At 38.6% G+C, this 19,266-nt stretch overlaps 2 protein-coding genes and 1 long non-coding RNA gene across 9 annotated transcripts in view; 1 reads left to right on the top strand and 2 right to left on the bottom strand.

Moving 5' to 3' along the window:
- LOC139469879 (early endosome antigen 1-like) overlaps window positions 1-4,459 on the top strand; it is a 129,242-nt gene extending 124,783 nt beyond the window's left edge. For 6 of the 7 annotated variants that reach the window (XM_071252199.1, XM_071252194.1, XM_071252196.1 and 3 more), the window contains 2 exons: window positions 265-381; window positions 1,653-4,459. In XM_071252199.1, the coding sequence (XP_071108300.1) occupies window positions 265-381; window positions 1,653-1,804 (269 nt within the window). In that variant the 3' untranslated portion in view covers window positions 1,805-4,459. Of the gene's footprint in view, window positions 1-90; window positions 209-264; window positions 382-1,652 lie in introns of all 7 variants that reach the window. The other variant, XM_071252197.1, reaches the window with a different exon arrangement.
- A 1,406-nt stretch (window positions 4,460-5,865) lies between these two features.
- On the bottom strand, window positions 5,866-8,365 carry LOC139469080 (uncharacterized). The gene is made up of 3 exons (XR_011653706.1): window positions 8,340-8,365; window positions 7,169-7,355; window positions 5,866-6,564 (listed from the first exon to the last, which is right to left on the bottom strand). It is a non-coding gene; the product is annotated as an uncharacterized lncRNA (long non-coding RNA).
- A 3,820-nt stretch (window positions 8,366-12,185) lies between these two features.
- Window positions 12,186-15,850, bottom strand: LOC139468757 (mitochondrial import receptor subunit TOM22 homolog). Its single transcript, XM_071250887.1, has 3 exons — window positions 15,689-15,850; window positions 14,092-14,331; window positions 12,186-12,977 (listed from the first exon to the last, which is right to left on the bottom strand). Exons 1-3 carry the CDS (start codon window positions 15,764-15,766, stop codon window positions 12,891-12,893), a joined length of 405 nt encoding a protein of 134 aa, XP_071106988.1. The 5' UTR covers window positions 15,767-15,850; the 3' UTR covers window positions 12,186-12,890.
- Between the last annotated feature and the right edge of the window lie 3,416 nt (window positions 15,851-19,266).

Genomic DNA, 19,266 nt, shown 5'->3' on the forward strand with positions numbered 1-19,266 from the left:
AAATCTGTTAATGAAAGTAAATTGTCTTGGCCTGATGAAGATATGAACTTATGATATCATCCTAGTCCAGAGTTTTATGTCTGTAAATAGAGCCGCCCTTGCCAGTCAGTGGCATCCTCTATAGACCCAAGACTCCACTCATAGATGCACTGACCCTACACAAGAGTGGAGGATCGGCTAAATAAGATGGCACCAGTATGGACCTCTGGTAATTTGATCATGTTTGTGTGTGTTCCCCCACCTTCACACCCCCTCCTGTTCCAGCCCCCTCCTTCCACCAGCGAGCACGCAGCCCTAGCCCCCAGCCTACACAGACCAGCAAGAAGGACACGGAACACTCCAGTAGAGACTCACACAGGAGGCGCAGGATTGGACCCCAAGGTGAACACTCGCGAACTTAGTGTTTAGGATGCTCTGTACATACAGTAGTAGTGCTTGGGGAAGATTAGATCCATGATTATAGTTAGAGACCACTGATGGCATCAGGTGATCAGGTTCAGTGACTTGGCTGATTGTGTGTCAATAGTGCCCAGATAAGGTGGATAGATGCTCATTCTTTCAATCACTGGTTTGCCTGTGCCAGACTCTGTTTTACAGGCCACCATGATATTGCTGGATCATTGCCAACAGCTGTGTAAAACCACAAATAAAACACAACTACTTCTGTAGTGCTTAATGCCCTCTTCTGTTTTATGGTTATTTCAAAATATTATGGGTTCCGATTTTGTATATTTTCTATGTCGCTGTTCTACTATGAGAGCAGAACATTATCAAATTCTGCCAATCGTATGTTATGCAGTCACGTGGTGTCAGCATGTTTCTCATTTCTCATCGTATCTTCAAATATTGGATGAAGCATTTTATCATGCTGTTCCACATTGAGTTCAAGGAATGTAACAGGTTCAGCTAAGTTTCTGGATTAGATCGCTATCTTGGTAATTTTATTGAATTTTAGTGGCATAAAACCCTACATTACCAATTCTTTGCATGTTGCCACTAACATGGGAAAGGTTTGAACAGTAACACACCCGATTTCATTGCTTACTAATTATACAATCAGAACAATCATGTCATCCAAAATATATTGATGGTAAACTGTTTTATGTCGCTTCAATTCACATCTACTTATCTTTCAGTTATTGAAACAAAGATATATTTTATGATTATTTGATGAGTAATTTTGTAGTTATAACATTAAGTGGTATTGTTATTCTGAAACAATAATGACAATAATAACTTGAATCCAGACGAACGTCAGATTCCAGTGGTCAATGCTTGTTGTGACACAAACAAGGTGTCAGGTGAAACAGAAGATTTTACAGACTCTTCATTCAGTACTGCTTTTCAACTTGAGTAGGGGGGCGGTCGGGTAGCCTAGTGGTTAAAGCGTTAGTTCGTCACGCTGAAGACCTTGGTTCAATTCCCGACATGGGCACAATGTGTGAAGCCCATTTTTGGTGTCCCCCGCCGTTTTATATTGCTGGAATATTGCTAAAAGCGGCGTAAAACCATATTCACTCACTCACTCAACTTGAGTAGGAGAGAGTGGAGGTTGAAACCATCAAGCTCCAGATGAATGGGGTCTTGATTAACAAGGTCTAGACAAATGAGTTAAGTATTTAACTGACAATATTCCTTGAATTTGTTTTCAGATTTAAGAAGATCTAAGAGTAGTCCATCCCTTCCATACGTCTTTGATGCCAAAAGCCTGCGACCAAAGGATGGTGCGAAAGCTGCTGGTAAATCAACAGGAAAAGAAGCAGCCGGGCGTTCCCCTCGTGGCGTCAAAGTGGGGAAACACTAGTTCTCTGGCTATCTACCCTGCAGCAAGACCTCTCCATTGTTCAGATGACCACGAGACTTCTTTTAAACTTGCATTTATATAAACGGTTTTATCAAAATTTCTACTTATTGAAAATAATCTAGCTCTACACATTTATTCAATCCAGAATTTGTAACAGTCTTTATTTCTTTTTGACAATTATGGATATATTTGTGTTTTTCGTTGACTTTTTGAACAAAGGTAAAACTGGTATTGTAGCCTGTTTAGGAGCATACTTTTGTATCCATCGAACAAAGTCGGTTGATATTTGTTTTTATCTGTCCAGATGCTATGTTCAATCCTGTTCCTGTGTGTTTCATAGATAGAGCAAGGTACTAATATTTCAATTATTTTATCAATACAGTTGCTATGCATCATTTTACCTCCGAGCAAATACATCACTGTAACTGCCAAAAGCTAATTCTTGCATTTGCAGATCACATCATGCAATAGTTGATGTGTAAAAGTACAGAGTTTTTGTATGCAATTTCAGTGTGTTTTTTGTGTTTTGATTGTTAATTTAGTTTAAGAGACACATTTCAGCAGTATTGTACCGTTGTTTCTTTACTGTAGATTAGAGAAGTTTACACCGAGAAGACAAGAAATTGCAAATAATGCAATTTGCACACTATTTTGCAAAGGCTCCTTTTTGAATTTTGCAATAAAATTGACACACTGTACTTGTAAGATGTTGCTGACTAGTTTAGTAATTTATTGAAATTAGAATGTTTCTCTAGAGCCAAAGATTTTTAATTAGACTTATTTATGTGGCCGTGCAGGTGCTCATGATAAAAATCAAAATGTTCAGCCGAATTGTGAACAAGGACATTAGTCTTCCGATGAACCAAATACACTTCCGTAACTTGACATTATTGGCTTCTTCACCATGCAAATAAATGTCTTCATGCAATAAACAACGGAAGATAGTTTGATCAGAAGTTATTGGTCCAGACTCGAGATGGAAACTACATCACATCTTCCAGTAGATAATCATTCATGACACTGTGCACAACATTGCATCCTGTCCGCACAGAATGCTGATAGGAACCACAAGGTATAAATTTCTTCCACGTCAAACATCTTATTGGTCGTTTGAAAATGACTGCATCGAAGCAGGGATCAGCTCCTTCTTCCATCCGAACAATTACCAAGAACATCGGTCAGCATTCTACTGACACCCATTTGGATCTACCTTTCCAATAATCTATACTGGGTACTTGTAGGAATCTCCTGTGAACCAACCAGTTACCACACATACAATTTGTATGAGTGGACTGTTAGTTTTGAAATTTCTTCATGAGAGGATTAATGTACTTAATGAGTTGAATGCCAAATTTGAACACACTACCACCGTGAACAAAATTGTATCTCATGTAGGATTTTGTTGTCAGATCTTGCCAAACAAACTATGAAGTATTAAGACAAAAAGCTATAGGTCAATACCATCTTAAGACTATGGTCACCGATTGTTTGGACTGTCTGAAAGTAACATAAACTCTGAAAAGCACAAGGGTTGTCATTTTTGCAATAGTTTTTCAGAGAACTGGGAACTAATTTATTTTTGTGATTTTTGTGTATTTTGAACAAGCTAATATTAACATAAGGAAACAATTAAAGATATTATCAGATGGTGAAATGCATTTATTTGCAAATGCATGACAATGTACTACAGGATTGTCGTATTTGAACAATGTTAAGTTGAGTACTACCGGGTATTTGATTGTGTCTTGAAGGGTTGTATTTCGCTTGTTGGATATTTATCCAAAGTGTCCGATCAGCATTTAATGACCTTTACATCCTTTTTTTAGCAAGACTATGGTTGTGAAACAAGAGACACAAGATTTCTTTGTGACTGACGTATACAAGATTTGCTCATTATCGAACTGCAATAGACTGTGATCGGCATACAGATATGTGTGGGGACTACTCTAAGTGAGCTTTCAATATCCTACATATCAAAAGGGAATACAGTCAACTTGCCGATAAATTATTTTCAGGGAAACAAACACTTAATGATTGTAACATAATGTAGATTTTCCTATTCACGAACTAAACCTATGTAAAATAATGGCATATTTTAGTAATTTATTTCAAAATAAATCTCAATATACAATTGTGGAGATTTTAATTCTGAATAAAGGATGTGACACAACTTAAGTAATTGTATCAGCTGTTACCCCATGTTTATTTTGTATAGATGTCTTTATACCCTGTCAATATTTAATATTTGTTTATTTTGTGTGTTACCAGAGTGTTATTCCCTCGTATGTCCAATGTTGCCATATCCCTTGGTTACTGCTGTGAGTACAGTGAAGAGTGATAGTTGTCAGACATTTTCCTGCTTAAACTTCAGGGACCGCCTTTTGTACATCTAACAATGCTTATTGTTCCACATATCTGTACATTGTATAATATTTGTGTAATTTCGTCCGCATGTTTTACCATTGTTTACCACTTATACATATTTGCCATAGTTAGACTTTCACAAGCCTGTTGTAAACAGCATGTACAGTGAGGGGGAAGGAAAATGCAATCTTTTGATTTTTTTTTTCAATTTTGCATATATATACAGCTATACATATCTATGTACTAACTTGTATACAATACAGCCAAATACATATATTTTGGAAATGAGAACTCTGTTTTGTTATTTGTCATGATTGACCACTTCTGGAGATTCTAGGTGTACAGATGCTACCCCATTAATGGATGCGTTAACGATGTTCGGTTGACAGCATAATCAATTTCACCTTCTGCTGGGACCGCCGTCCTATAGCTGGAATATTGCTGAGTGCGGCGTTAAACAACAAACCAACCAACCTTCTGCTGGGATATAATGACACACAATCAGTCAAGTCAGAGCTTGATGATGCAATCCATGATCTTACAACATGCCAGGACATACTGGGACCTATGCAGAATCCCAACTGGGTTTAAATTTAACTTCAATATTTTGTTCAAATATTCAACTTAACATGAGTATTATGTGAAGCCCACGGGTGTACTCAGGAATGATATTCCTGGAATATTGTTAAAAGGGCATACAACTCTACTCCCTTAATATACATAACAAAATATTTAACTTACTAGTTCATAAGCAAACTTAAAAGTGTTAAACTTCATAAGGATCGGTCTTCAGCAACCCATGCTGGCCGTAAAAGGCAACTATGCTTGTTGTAAGAGGCGGCTAACGGGATCGGGTTGTCAGTCTCTCTGACTTTGTTGATGCATGTCATGTTATCCCAATTGTGTAGATCGATGCTCATGATGTCAATCACTGAATTGTCTGGTCCAGACTCGATTATTTACAGACTGCTGGAATATTGCGGAGTGCAGGTTACACACAACCAAATGTTTTCCCATAGACTTCTATAGTAACGTTATGTCTTTTTAAAAAATAACTAGGCATTCAACAGCCATTACATTTACATATATGCACAGTCTGGCCTTAAAGCTGCAATAAAAACACAAATTTTGGCTAGGTTAGTCAGCTCCTTTTCCGAGTACAGGAAGCTGAACACACCAACCCCAGTTCCGCACCAAATGTCGCCTACTTGAAAATATCTGTGCTCACATAAAGCACAAGTCATCTTGTTAAAAAAGTCAGCACCAAATATTGAAAAATATGGGCAGTTTTAATTGCTGGATGGATGTACATTTAAAAGACATAAAAATCTTACACAATATCATCCAATCACAGCCTGCAGATGTCTCTTGATCTGCACTGAAGGCTCCCTACGAAAACCGCACTGTCACAACCAGTTCTGATTTGGTGTAGTAGAACCTGTAGACACAACTGTCTAAAACTGCACTTGTCAAATTTGTGATGTATTTATTGTAAATATATGTAGCTTCTTAGAAACAAATGGAAATTGGCTCAAGTTCAATACTTTTTCCTATCTGACAGGTCTATATGACACCAGTATACACACATCTGATGCACCAAAAGAGCTGTGAGGGTTAAATTATTTAGATTTTGTCAACTCATTACAAAATACACTTCTGTATTAATAAAGAATTTTCTATGACAGTACACAGGCCTTTATTGTTTATTCTTGTTTCACACAAGGAGGGTCTCACAGGTCAATTCCATGGTTGCCAGACGTGGCTTCGAACATATCACCCCAAAAGTATCTTTTCGACCCCGTATGATAGACAATACTGGGAAATTCAAAACAAATTAGGCATTTAATTTTAAATTTATTAATGGTGAGTTGTTTGCTGATCTGTGCTGATGACAACTGAGGATAGCAAAGTCTGATACATATCATGGAATTTGGTTGTGACACTAATGAGCTTAAGTCATAAAAGAGGCTGGACTCAGTGAGCTTGCTGGAACTGGTACCCCTGCATTGTTTACATAGGCCAATATATAAATGACAGGTCCATATTTGGTATTTTAACTATGGGAGGGCAAGAACCAATGTTGATGCTTTCATTCCAAAGAAAAATTCATAGTGTCAGCATCTTGGACCAACTTTGGAAACATGGGGAGATATCGAAAGAAAGTGAAAACATCTTTTAATGCGGGACATAAAGCTTGGAATTCAGGCAAAAAATTCACCAGTGAAAAGCAAAGCAACTTTAAAGTGCCAAAAACTGTCAGGTTGACAACTGAGCTCAATAAGAAAGTGTGCAGTGTAGGGGTGGCTGGTGTCCAGCAAGTTCAAACACTGACAAGTGAACCGTACCGTCTGTTAAGGCCAAGAAAGGAAAACACCCCTGAGGAGGATAAGAGTTCCCTGAAAACAAAAAGTGAAAGGTAATAACACTTTAATCTATTTATTCCTTTGGTCCAGACTTTGAAATACTTGCAGGGAATACAAAATGCTCACTGTTAAATGATATAGGTGGATAAACTTACCAAGTTTAAGTATTTGTCCTTTAATGAGTCCACTTCATAAACGATTAATATTATGGACAGTTTTCAGTTATTAGAAACAGCAAGGGGTCAAATTCTCATACATATATGAGTGGTTTGTTCAATACCATGTAAAAAACAGTGTTGTTACACCCTAATTAAGGGCTTGAGGGGGATAGAAATAGAACATGCATTTGATCTGCCAGGGGAGATAATTCAGAAATGTCGAACACTACTACATACTTAAAAGGCTTATTTAGAAGTTTCCAAAGTAGTCAATGGGTTTTTTTTTAATCTGCAGGGCTACTGCTGATGTTTACCACTTGTTGCATGTTGGAGAGACTGACAAGTTGTACAATGAGGCATTCCGCCAGCACGCCAAGACTTCGCCCATGTGTAAGGGGGACATTGTCATGGACATAGACAATGAACAGCAGTGGGGACTTAACTGGATAGAGAGAATTAAATGCACTGACTGTACATACCTGTCAGAGTACCATAAACTGTACAAGGAGGTAGAGGGTAGTGGAATGAGAAGGGGACGTCGATCTTCCACTGCCAATACTGGACTTCAGATAGGCCTCTCAAAATGTCCCATTGGAAGTGAGAGTTTCCGTGTCCTGTGCATGAGTGCCGATATACCTCCACCATCCCATTCAGGGATGCAGAAAGCTGCAAACAGAGTTTGTGATAACATAACATCTCAGAATACAAAGGACATGAGAGCCAGGAGGGCGGAAATAAGGGAAATAAATAAATACAGGGGAACAAATTTAAATAACATAAGTTTATCAACTGATGCAATGTACAACAATCCACTTTGTTCAGGTGTTGGGAAAACCCCTTTTCAGCCAGCCACTCAAGTAACCTATGTGGCCACTGAGAATCAAACTAGTGACCATCAAATTTTGGCTTTAACCACAAAATCAAAGCTTTGTTCAAAGCACAGTTTAGTTGACAACATTTCTTGTGTAAACAACCCAGACTGCACATCTGATTTGCACATGTCAGAATCAATTGGTAATGAAAAACAGTTAGCTGCAGAGTGTTTCAGGGACTTAAAGAAAGACCAAATTGAGGTAGAATTTTTGACAACAGATGCTGACAGTGCAGCTCACACAGCTCTCACTGAAATGTATGAAGCAGGTGAAATGGATGTTTCCCCACAAACTTTTCTCGATACACGGCATCTCTCGGCCAGCCATAGAAAGTTTATTAAAAATTCTAAATTTGTTGTGGATATGATGCCTGCTAGAACCAAAAAAGACAAACAAAATTTGGCAAATACATTTTCTTTAGACTGTGCATCCAGATGTGCAGCTGAGTTCTCAGCTGCTTACTCAAGTCATGCAGGTGACCTGCCAAAGTTGAAGAAATCTCTTTCATATACATCTGATGCTATTGCAAACTGTTACATGGGTGATCACAGAAAATGTAGAAGGCAATCATTTGTTTGCAAGGGGGAGAAGCAAAATTGGCTATTGCAAAGTAAATATTTAGATAAAAACTTCAAAATTAGTCACAATGAAACTAACTTTCAAAATTTGAGAAAATGCACTGACTTTCGTCTCGGCCCTAAAATGATCGAAAAGACCCAATTCAACCTCAATAGTCAAAAGTGTGAGGCAACAAACAAGGCATTGCGCCGGTCATTACCTCGCGATACCACCTTTGCACGTAACTTCCAAGGTAGAGCCCACAGTGCTGTTCATAGCGTCAACTGCCAGAGTCCGGTAAAGTCGATTCGTCAACTTCGATCAGGGCTTGGCTGTGCTGTCACTGCAAAAGGAAAAATAGATGATGAGATAAGCAAAAGCCATAATAAAGTACTTAAAGCTAAAACATACAAGAAATCACAGAAAAGTAAGGACCGCCGTGCAAGGAAAAAGTTAGAACTATTCAAACTCCATCATTGTAGAAAAATTCATTATTCGAAAGACATGTTATTGAAAAGAAATGCATATTTGAGAAATTTACACCCAAAATAGGATAATCCATATTTAAAAATGGCCCAAAACAGAAATATCTAATTATCAGATACATAACTTACACCAAACAGTAGGGTTTATGACTTTTGGTGCACAAGCCCTGTTGTCGACAGTGAAGTCTCTCCATGTTAATTTCATGGGACTCTAGTATCAAATGCTCAACATTCACACAAGAGGTGTTATGACAGAGATGGCTCACTTCAACTTTGTTGCCAAAGTTGTCAGTTTTGCCAAAACCATCTGGAAGGCATTTATGCACAATGCAGAGTGCTATTCTGTGAGCTCTCTCCTCTGTCCGCGCTTTCGACGGCCACAAAAAGAAGCAACGACCATAGCCCTGCTTATCACGGCAGCCCAACCATTCCTTACAACCCAATTCCCCACTCGCTTCACCCATTTTGCGTTCAAATTTGCCTCTACAATTATCCCAAAAGGTCTCCATGGCAATAGATATACAGAAAAACATGTAAATTAGGAAATGCTGAAATATGCACTTACCCTACAGGTTACACACAACCAAATGTTTTCCCATAGACTTCTATAGTAACGTTATGTCTTTTTAAAAAATAACTAGGCATTCAACAGCCATTACATTTACATATATGCACAGTCTGGCCTTAAAGCTGCAATAAAAACACAAATTTTGGCTAGGTTAGTCAGCTCCTTTTCCGAGTACAGGAAGCTGAACACACCAACCCCAGTTCCGCACCAAATGTCGCCTACTTGAAAATATCTGTGCTCACATAAAGCACAAGTCATCTTGTTAAAAAAGTCAGCACCAAATATTGAAAAATATGGGCAGTTTTAATTGCTGGATGGATGTACATTTAAAAGACATAAAAATCTTACACAATATCATCCAATCACAGCCTGCAGATGTCTCTTGATCTGCACTGAAGGCTCCCTACGAAAACCGCACTGTCACAACCAGTTCTGATTTGGTGTAGTAGAACCTGCAGTGTTAAACAACAAACAAACAAATCCTTTTGTCAAGTAAAGTCTATCCAACTGACACTCTCAGCTGTCACAAGATCCTTATCTTACAGCTATGGCAGCCATGTTGGAAATCTGATTCCAACCGTCTTGAACAATCTGTAGTGTCATCATTGCTGGGAACAAATGTGAAGTTTGAGCTTCTTTGTTTCACTCACTCTGTGGAGATGTCTACGACGGACAAACACGCCATGACATTTTGTCAGATGAACACTCTTCCATGTCCATTGTATCCCATTTTTATTCGCCGCCTCTGTGGTCTTGTGGTAGAGCGTCCGCCTGGAGAGCGGAAGGTCCAGGGTTCAATCCCCGGCCGCATCATATCAAAAGACGTTAAAAGATGGTACTTGTTACCCTGTCTGGCACTCTGCATTAAGGGGCTAAAACAAGGACTGGTCGGCTCGGAGACAGTATACTGTGTCTGTATTCATGTTAAACTGCGGCATGGTATCTCAGTGAGCTAGCACTATAAATCGGCATCAGTCCGGACTAGTACAAGCAGCAGCCACACACACACACACACACACACACACACACACACACACACACACACACGTCGCTATATAAGTGCAATAATCTTGGATGCAACGTTAAACCCAATTTCACCTCACCTCACCCATTTTTATTCAAAAGTTAAACTTCATCAATCCAGTGGTTTCACAGAAGATATCAAAGTGCATATGCATAAAAACAGTGAATGTCATTCCCACATACCAACTATGATAATCTTCCACATCAGTATGTGGAGAAATGTCCTGACTGAGCTACAAATACAGGTTCAAAATGGCTTTGGACTTCACCACAAATAATAATGGCTGTGATATCAGCAGCTCAAGTATTTTACACACATTTGAACAAATAAGTAATGTCCTCAAACACCACCATTCAAGGAATTCACATCCATTTGTCTTTGCTTTTATTTTGGTCACTTAAAAATATAAGATTAGGAACATATCAGTCAGTATTACCATATCCTATTTAGAAAAAGATCAACCATTTTCATTCAGCTCAAATGTTTTTATACATGAACATACATACTGGCCATATTACCTGCATCCAGGTAGAAAAAAATCATAATGTTTAGGGAGGTCTCTACATCCCCAAGTCTTCAAGTGGATAACGACAACATGGAACAATCCACATTTCGACTTGTTTCTGACTTGTCTCGACAACAAGCTCCATGTCCTCGTCAAATCAGAACAAGACCTGAGAGCTATACATGTGGACGACCTGTCATTGAATTGGGGTGTATGTGTATGAATTTCCCCCATGGCTGCTACTGGACCGAGTCCTGAGACCAGTGGATGACTCGGACTGTGTGGTCCTTCTCATGGGCCAGACTTGGCCAAATTGGGCATGGTTACCCAGGTTGTTCCCTCTCCTCATGGAAGATCCACTTCTACTGCCATGTCATGATCTATTTCGTCAGCTCCGACTGGATGTATTCTACGGCAGTCTACACAATCTTTTTGTCTACATGCCTGAAAATATCACAACAAAAACTGCATGCTTCTGGTTTCTCTAAGTCTGCCTTTGATGCTGTGTCACAGTCTTGGAGACCTTCATCCTCCACCATCTACAACTGATGGGATGAATTGTTTGATAGGCATTACTAAGAAGTTTAATTACTGTAAGGTGACGTTTCGGTATAGCAGTCTTGCTTGACAACGGTATAAGGATCTATACTGAAACATCACCTTACAGTAATTAAAGAAGTTCTTATCCACAAATCGTGTCTACTTTGTCAACTGAGGGGACGTAATAGAGGTAGTATTCCTAGAATTATTTCAGAATTAATTAATAATATCAGCAAGCTCCATTACAGTGTGACAACGCTCTTATTGTTGACTCGTGTGGGTGAGGCAATCACAGACATTTAGAAAAGTTCTTCCTCAAGCCAAATGTAGTGAGATGAACACATTTGTGAAAATAGTTGATCTTGCTAATGGAAAAGCAACTCATTCCTCCCTTACTCATTGGTCACCTGATATTGTGAAAAAATATGTAAACTGTCAATTAACAAAGAAAACTAATAAACCAGGGAAAGGTACTTGGCCATCGTCCCGGAGGCAAGGGAGGTAACTGACTGTAAAAGTTTTCACCCTTACCAAACTAGACTGGAATTTCTGGGATTTGGAAAATTACAAATTGGAGCTTACAAACCGGATGTCGATTTCATTACAAGATTATAATTGGACTATGCATAGACTCTTTAGTCCAGCCAAAAAATAATTCCTGCCCAGTTCAGCAAGGATTGAAACTGGACTTTTATACTCAGTTAACTCCCTTGCCACGGGAAGATGGTACTTGGCATGGCCATAACAACGATAGTCATAGCTCATTTACATAAGTGAGTCTCAATTCTTGGCAGTCGTGTAGCCTGCCTAATGCCATGAAGAGTTGTGACCAGTGTCAGTGATAGTATTTAGGGCTTTGGGAATGAGGTATCACTGTGAGGAGCTTGCAATGCATCATTTACAAATAAGAGACACACATATGTTATATATTATTTATTAGGCTAAATGTTATCATACAAACACATCCATACCTCAACAATGATGAAAAGTCAACAATCACATTAACAATATCTCAATTTCAGGAGAGGTTTTCAGGAAAAATGACTGCTCTTCTCCTGGCCACCATAAAACACATCAGTAACTGCCGTATCTAAAAGTCTCATGGTGCCAATGGACTTGATGCTTATGAGATTATGCTCTCGTGGAATTTTTAACTGATATGTTACATATCAATGAGCATGTAACCGACTTCATGGGTTAAAACATTGTGAGGGCAGTACAGTAAAACATTATTAGTTTGGACTATGGTGCTACTCGCAAACAATCACAGATGGGAGTCGATAAAAAATATCTTTATCAGAACCATATGAAACTACTTTGGAAACCTCTAGCATAAGCATGATAAGCATGAACACATACAAAAACTATTTCATGTTGAAAATCTTTACCTTGAGTGGAACATCATGTCGCACCAGAAGTAAGAGCTACTAACCCCCCAACTAATTGGTTTCATCTTTTCGGCCTTGTGCAGACAGTTTTTCTTTTTCTTACCAAACTACAGTCCAGATTAACAAAGTGCCACTGTACATGAAGACAAAACAGTTTTCTGGTTAAACCACACCGTATCACAATGCTCTTCCTTTCTCCTCCCCACACGTCTGTGATGACCTCCACATAAATGCATACACACACACACTGTACGGCAGTCACTACTTGGGTCCCGGCATCATCATCCCTGCCATCCCTGGCATCATGTTCTGGCCACCTGACACTGCAGCGTTTGGACCAAGCAAGATCTGGAACAGGAGTATTGTACATCTATTCAGTGCATGATTACAACATATATGCTCCATATAGGGTGATATACCATATACAGGGTGATATACCCCATACAGGGTGATATACCACATACAGGGTGTATGCCCCATACAGGGTGATATACCCCATACAGGGTGTATACCCCATACAGGGTGATATACCCCATACAGGGTGATATACCACATACAGGGTGATATACCACACACGGTTATATACCCCATACAGGGTGACATACCCCATACAGTGTGATATACCCCATACAGGGTGATATACCCCATACAGGGTGTAATACCCCATACAGGGTGATATACCACATACAGGGTGACATACCCCATACAGGGTGATATACCCCATACAGGGTGATATACCCCATACAGGGTGATATACCCCATACAGGATGATATACCCCATACAGGGTGATATACCACATACAGTGTGATATACCCCATACAGGGTGATATACCCCATACAGGATGATATACCACATACAGGGTGATATACCACATACAGGGTGACATACCCCATACAGTGTGATATACCACATACAGGGTGATATACCACACAGCATAAATTTAACCGGAGAGACTGACCTAACTAACATTAAACCAGACCAAACTAAGGTCAAAAGCCAACAACATGAATAATGGGAGAAACTGTTTACATGTAGTTTTCACTGTTTGAGAAAAGCTTGAAGTTTAAACATGTTAAAGAAAAATGACAAGTTTGCTATTTCATTCACAGTTTCAAATTAAAAACATGCTATTACAAAAGCAATCTAAACTCACCAAAACTACAATAAAATATATTTAAAATAAACGCGCTTATAACTAACTATGGTTATAACAAACTAAAATTAGTGGTCCCTTTGAGTTTGTTATAACCGTAGTTTACTGTATGTGAAAAGATTTCCATGGTTTGGTGCCCATTTGCAGCCTAGCTCTGACATTGAAATAAGTCCCAGTGTGACATGATGTGAAACTGAGACTTTGGCTGTGTGATTGGGGTCATTAAGTTGAGGCACTGCCAGTTTGCCAAAGACTAGTAACCCTATCAAATTCAAGCATGGTTATTTTGAAAGACTCATAAATATACCTGTCGCTGTTGCTGTAGTTGCTGTTCATGTTGCTGAGCCCGCTCAGATTCAAACACTATTGGAAGTACCATGATAGCAGCTGATGAAGATGCAATCCAGAGGGCACTGCGACCCAGACTGAAGCCAACTTTGATTCCTGCAAATGTGAAGCTGCTGATGGCACCACATACAGTCCGCACAGGCTCAGGGAACATCTCTGTCAGGCCCCACAGCCTTTCACTCAGGGTCTCATCAATGTCCTGGCAAACACAAAAGATCTGGCACATGAGTTATCTCTGCAATACTTAGTATTGAATTACTGTTATACATATTAAACATATTGACACATTAATCTAGCAATGATCTAGGGATCTAATGGGATAGTAGAAAAACATGAAGTGTCTTTTCCCTTTCCTTCTTTTTGTGTTTACCATGTTTACAGTGGTCTCGTTTTGTTATTGTTCAGGGTTTTACACAACACACAAATGTGCGTCCAGTATGCACAAACATAGAGAATGGATGCAGAAGAAATATATTCTGTGTCCCTTGGGACACACAATAATATTCATAGTACAGTGCATAAGGAGCAGTTATGGGTGTCTGTTATTTCATCCATCAATCATGACCACTGTCCACATGATCATTGATTCATTCCAGGTTCTTAAGTAACTATCAAAACGTACAGTACACTACACCATTTCATTACTTTACAGGACCCTCATATTTCCTGCAAGGACCCTTAAAAATCCCTGAACCCCTACTTTTGCAAGTCAAGGTAAAACCCTGGTGTTACTGAACATTCTCTCCATTATTAAAGTATTAGATCCCATACAGGTATTTTCAGTACCCCAATTGCTGAAAAATATCCGCATGCTCAGGAACAGGGTTCTGTCTTCAAAATCACTTAGGTCCATATTTTCAAGACGAGGAAATTGCCTCATAATTCTTTGTTATGTTGTAGACTCATGTGCAAAATGTGTATGTATGGTGTAGGCCAACTCTTTTATTTTGAGTTTACACAAATTCTCAAACCATATCGCATATTATTTAGGACTGTTGAAAATAGAAATTAACCCCGTAAATGGCTTCTAAAACATTTGTACCACCAAAATTTGGCACTGCTTCCAAACAAAAGGATTTTTTTGGGCCTGGAGCAATTCATCATGTTCATGATGACAATTTTGCCTACAACTGAACAAACTTTTACTTGAACTGACAAACTAGATCCTTTGATAGGGGTAAAGCTACGAGATATACTGTTATACTTCCACATTAATATACATCCCGATCAGCGGTCATTCACAACTTGTTTATGAGAATGTTGTTTGAGGAGTGCATTGAATGAGACTTGGTTGTGGGTAGAAACAGCAATATCAAATGCTGATACATAGGCCTATATGTGAGATACCTGCAAATTCCAAACGATGAAATTTTGAGTTAGTAATACGAGTATTGTGGGTGTGAGTGAACTATTAATCTTTTGAAAATTTTGAAATATGTGTGCTCAATGCTGAGTCTTTATGTCGACTGAATGATGATATTTCGGTGCCATTGCAAGCATGACTAGCAGACAAGCCGAGACAAATTACATAACCATGTCAACACAACGTCACAAACCTCATCATCTTCATCCTCATCGATTGACAAATCTGCTGGACGTTGTATCTTTTCAATTACACCTTCAACTTCTGCCATGTTTCAATAATTTGAACCTGTGGTAATAATAAATAATCAGAAAACGTAACCTTTCTGATTCTCTCAGAGGGTCAAACGTGCTAACAGAAATTAATTGTTTCCGGTTTGGATTTTACGACATAACGAAATCAACATTGTTATCAATATACTAGTAGCTGAACGTGGTACGAACGAATTCGACTTTGTATGATTTATAATACAATACATCTACCATTGTTGCATTAATTGTATTCGTTGAAAATTATTCTGTTTACGACATCTATACATTTTATTAGCGCATCATTCAATAGACCGCGGCATACGTTTGATCTACTGAAATATTCACTGCAGGGAAATATGACTTTAACAGTACTTTCGATTCGCGTTTACATAATAATCATAACTTCCATGGAAGTTACTATCAGGCAGAGAAATTAAAAACAAGAAACTCTACATTTCTTATTACTTCAAACAGTTGGAAATATCTATTACAAAAAACACACTGGAATTCAAGTGGGTGTCAGCTTATTGTGGGAGGTAAGCCTATGCAGATTGAAGAAGTTAGCCACTCTCGTGAAACCCACGAGCATAGGTGATGTAAAAAAAACTAGAAATATAACCAGGGTGAAACGTAATCATAGATTTCTGGCATAAGTTACAACCAATGTAAATAATACATATGTTCTGGTGGAGGGATATATAATACTATACCATGTGAAAATTTACACCCGAAAATATCAGCTCTCGAAATATGTTGGCTCTTCCAAACCCACGTTTCTTCTGATTTACCTAAAATAAGGACTTTTAATATTATTATTTTACAGGCAACACATTGAATTAAAGAAACACGAACCCAAAGTGCATCTCGTTCCCAATGTACAGGTAACACAGTTAAAACAGGATCTAGATCTAATTAAATATCAAACAAATCCAATATGTTTAGGTGTCAATCAATTTCATGAAAAACGTTTTGATAAATCGTGTGTCAATTTAAGGAAATAATATTCTCTGCGGTGTAATTATTGATTATGATTAAAATACCTATTTTCCAACGTGAAAACGAAGTTACATTTTCTTAAAAGAAATGTAGAATAACTCAGACGCATTCAATACAATATAGTGAAACTTGTTGTCATTCTTTGACGTGATATTCATCATGCTCGGAACTATATCTAAGAATTGACTTTCCCTTTGTTTGAGTTCATTGGGGTATGAACCTTCATAGAGTGAGGGATAAACTGTATGAACGTCGGAGCTTCAACGACGTTCATACAATGTTAGGCCTCCCACAAAGTGAAAGTCAATTCTTATAATTTTTATATCAATATTTTTTACCTCGAAGGATGAAGCGCAAATGTAGATTTTCTACTCAAAGTGGTAGATCTACGCGTGACGTAATGTTTACATATACTGACAGCCATACAACAACCAGCTGTATCGCGGAATAATTACTCAGAAAGAGAGGTGGCATGTGCGTACTATGTATGCTCAAATTACCTTACAGGAACATCTGTTGTAGTTTGTTTATAACAAATGTATTCAAACAGAGACCATATACCGATGATTATATGGTCTCTGATTCAAATAATATCATCATTGGGTATGTTAGGAACTGCCTCAGTAAGTCAGTCACAGTGACAGCGCGTCGTAATACATTTACATCAAGTACAGGACGTCAAAATGGCCGACACGATAAACGTGACGGGAGAGATTTCTGAAGTTGTTCATAAACCTGTTGTGGTTACATGTGTTACACAATTGATCAATTGGCCGATCTTTGAAAGGGGATTATAAAGATTTGTCAAATAGATACTAAGGTCAATTCATAGGTTGCTATTGACTGTCCGAGCTGCCAGTCTAGACACGGATAGAGTCGATACTACGATAGGTTCTTCGTTTGTTCACTAGGATGGGTCGTAGAGAGGATATTCGTGAACGATCATGTGGTCAAAGTCTTTGGCGTAAACGCTGGGTTCAAGATTAAGGGTCTAAATTATCAGAAACAATGCTTCTGTACGTATTCGTGCTCGATGCCAGGGGGTTCCAGCGTTAGATATGGTTTGATGGTTGTTGTCTAACGCCACACGTGCTGAAGATCTATTCTTACCCGAATCTTCACAGGTCCTCCAGCGTTAAAAACTGACACTATTCATGTACTAGGCCTTAGTAGGCCTAGCCCATGCCAAACTGCTCAATAGTCAAGGCATCAAAAATTTGCCATTTTTTAATTGTTTTGCTTTATGTTATCATTTTAAGGACTATTGGACTGAAAATGTTAGTTTCGACTGCTGGGTTTCCCCAGGAATGTGTAAGTAGTCCGTCAGTGTTTACGTCATTTGACACGAGTGTCGTAAACCCAGTATGACATGAACACGAGTATATTACCGAAGAAGATGTCTACATACAGAGACGAATTTTAGTGTGACGTCATTTCGACCTCACGTCACAATAAGATTCGAATGACGTCAACAATGCCGTCCGGATGACGGAAACAATACACTGTGAGACATGATATGACCGTAGGGCACATGTGATTTTTGTGAACCCCGAAATGTTTGCCCTCGTAGGTTATAAATACACTTATGAACTTCAGTTTCGCAGTCATGCGACCGATCTTTCGTCTAAAGGAAAAGCCGTATATCGGGTAAACTTCGCATAAAAAATATTTCGCAATAAACAATGTTATAAGCTGTTGAAATATGAACATGAAAATTAACCATATAAAGCTTTGAAGGACCCTGTCATATTTTCAGTTATAGGGACCGGTTTTTTCCCACATTTTATTGGAGAGGCCCCAGAAAAAGTAATCCACACAGACATACAGCTACAAAACAAAACCGCTACAAAGCACATTGAATATGCAGATTTTATAGATCTAAATGAAATGAGTGTATATATGGGCATCATGTAGTTCCAGAATATTGAAATAAAAATTCCAAACATTCTTTTATTTTTCAGTCCATGCAAATATTCTCTTACTGTATTCATAGTTAGTAATTAAAGTGTACCTGTTGCGATGTACGACTTTTAGTATGTGTTATTCGAGATATCAAATCCCAACCAAGAACCATTAAGATCGGTGTTACCGTGGTGTGAAATAACACGCTACCATCGCCATTGCGTATGTACTCACCTGTTAATTACCCTGGTAGTGTTGCGAACTGACAAACACACACATCATAACGCATAGGCTTACGCTTGTTGACATGCGGAGGCTATTACAATTAAGTGTTATTTGATGACTTGGGGGTCATATTCGGGGTTACACACAAATATAGGCCCAAATATAAGGGTTTACATGGCCGGACAGTGTACAGGAATTGATTTAAACGTGGTTTTATATTTGGGTTTTATTTTGGATTGTACACTATTTCACACTTTGATAAAATAACCTATTCTTCGTATACGCATGGGCAAAAGGGTAGAGCAAGGGAAATGAAATTGGCTGGGATTGAGTCCTGACTGGCTGATTCCACGAAGAAGCAGACGACGCAAGGTAAAGGGCGGGTAACTCTAATATC

The sequence above is a fragment of the Haliotis cracherodii genome, unplaced genomic scaffold (assembly GCF_022045235.1).
Source record: "Haliotis cracherodii isolate W230 unplaced genomic scaffold, xgHalCrac1.p SCAF_2, whole genome shotgun sequence".
In the NCBI taxonomy this organism is placed as follows: Eukaryota; Metazoa; Mollusca; class Gastropoda; order Lepetellida; family Haliotidae; genus Haliotis; species Haliotis cracherodii.

What these genes read in the sequence shown, in the direction of transcription:
- LOC139468757 (XM_071250887.1), bottom strand. Translation starts at nt 15,766, where the DNA reads ATGGCAGAAGTTGAAGGTGTAATTGAAAAGATACAACGTCCAGCAGAT. An exon ending in ATGAGGATGAAGATGATGAG is followed by an intron (nt 14,332 to 15,688) that starts GTTTGTGACGTT and finishes TGTGTTTGCCAG; the next exon opens with GACATTGATGAGACCCTGAG. An exon ending in AACTACAGCAACAGCGACAG is followed by an intron (nt 12,978 to 14,091) that starts GTATATTTATGA and finishes CTCCTGTTCCAG; the next exon opens with ATCTTGCTTGGTCCAAACGC.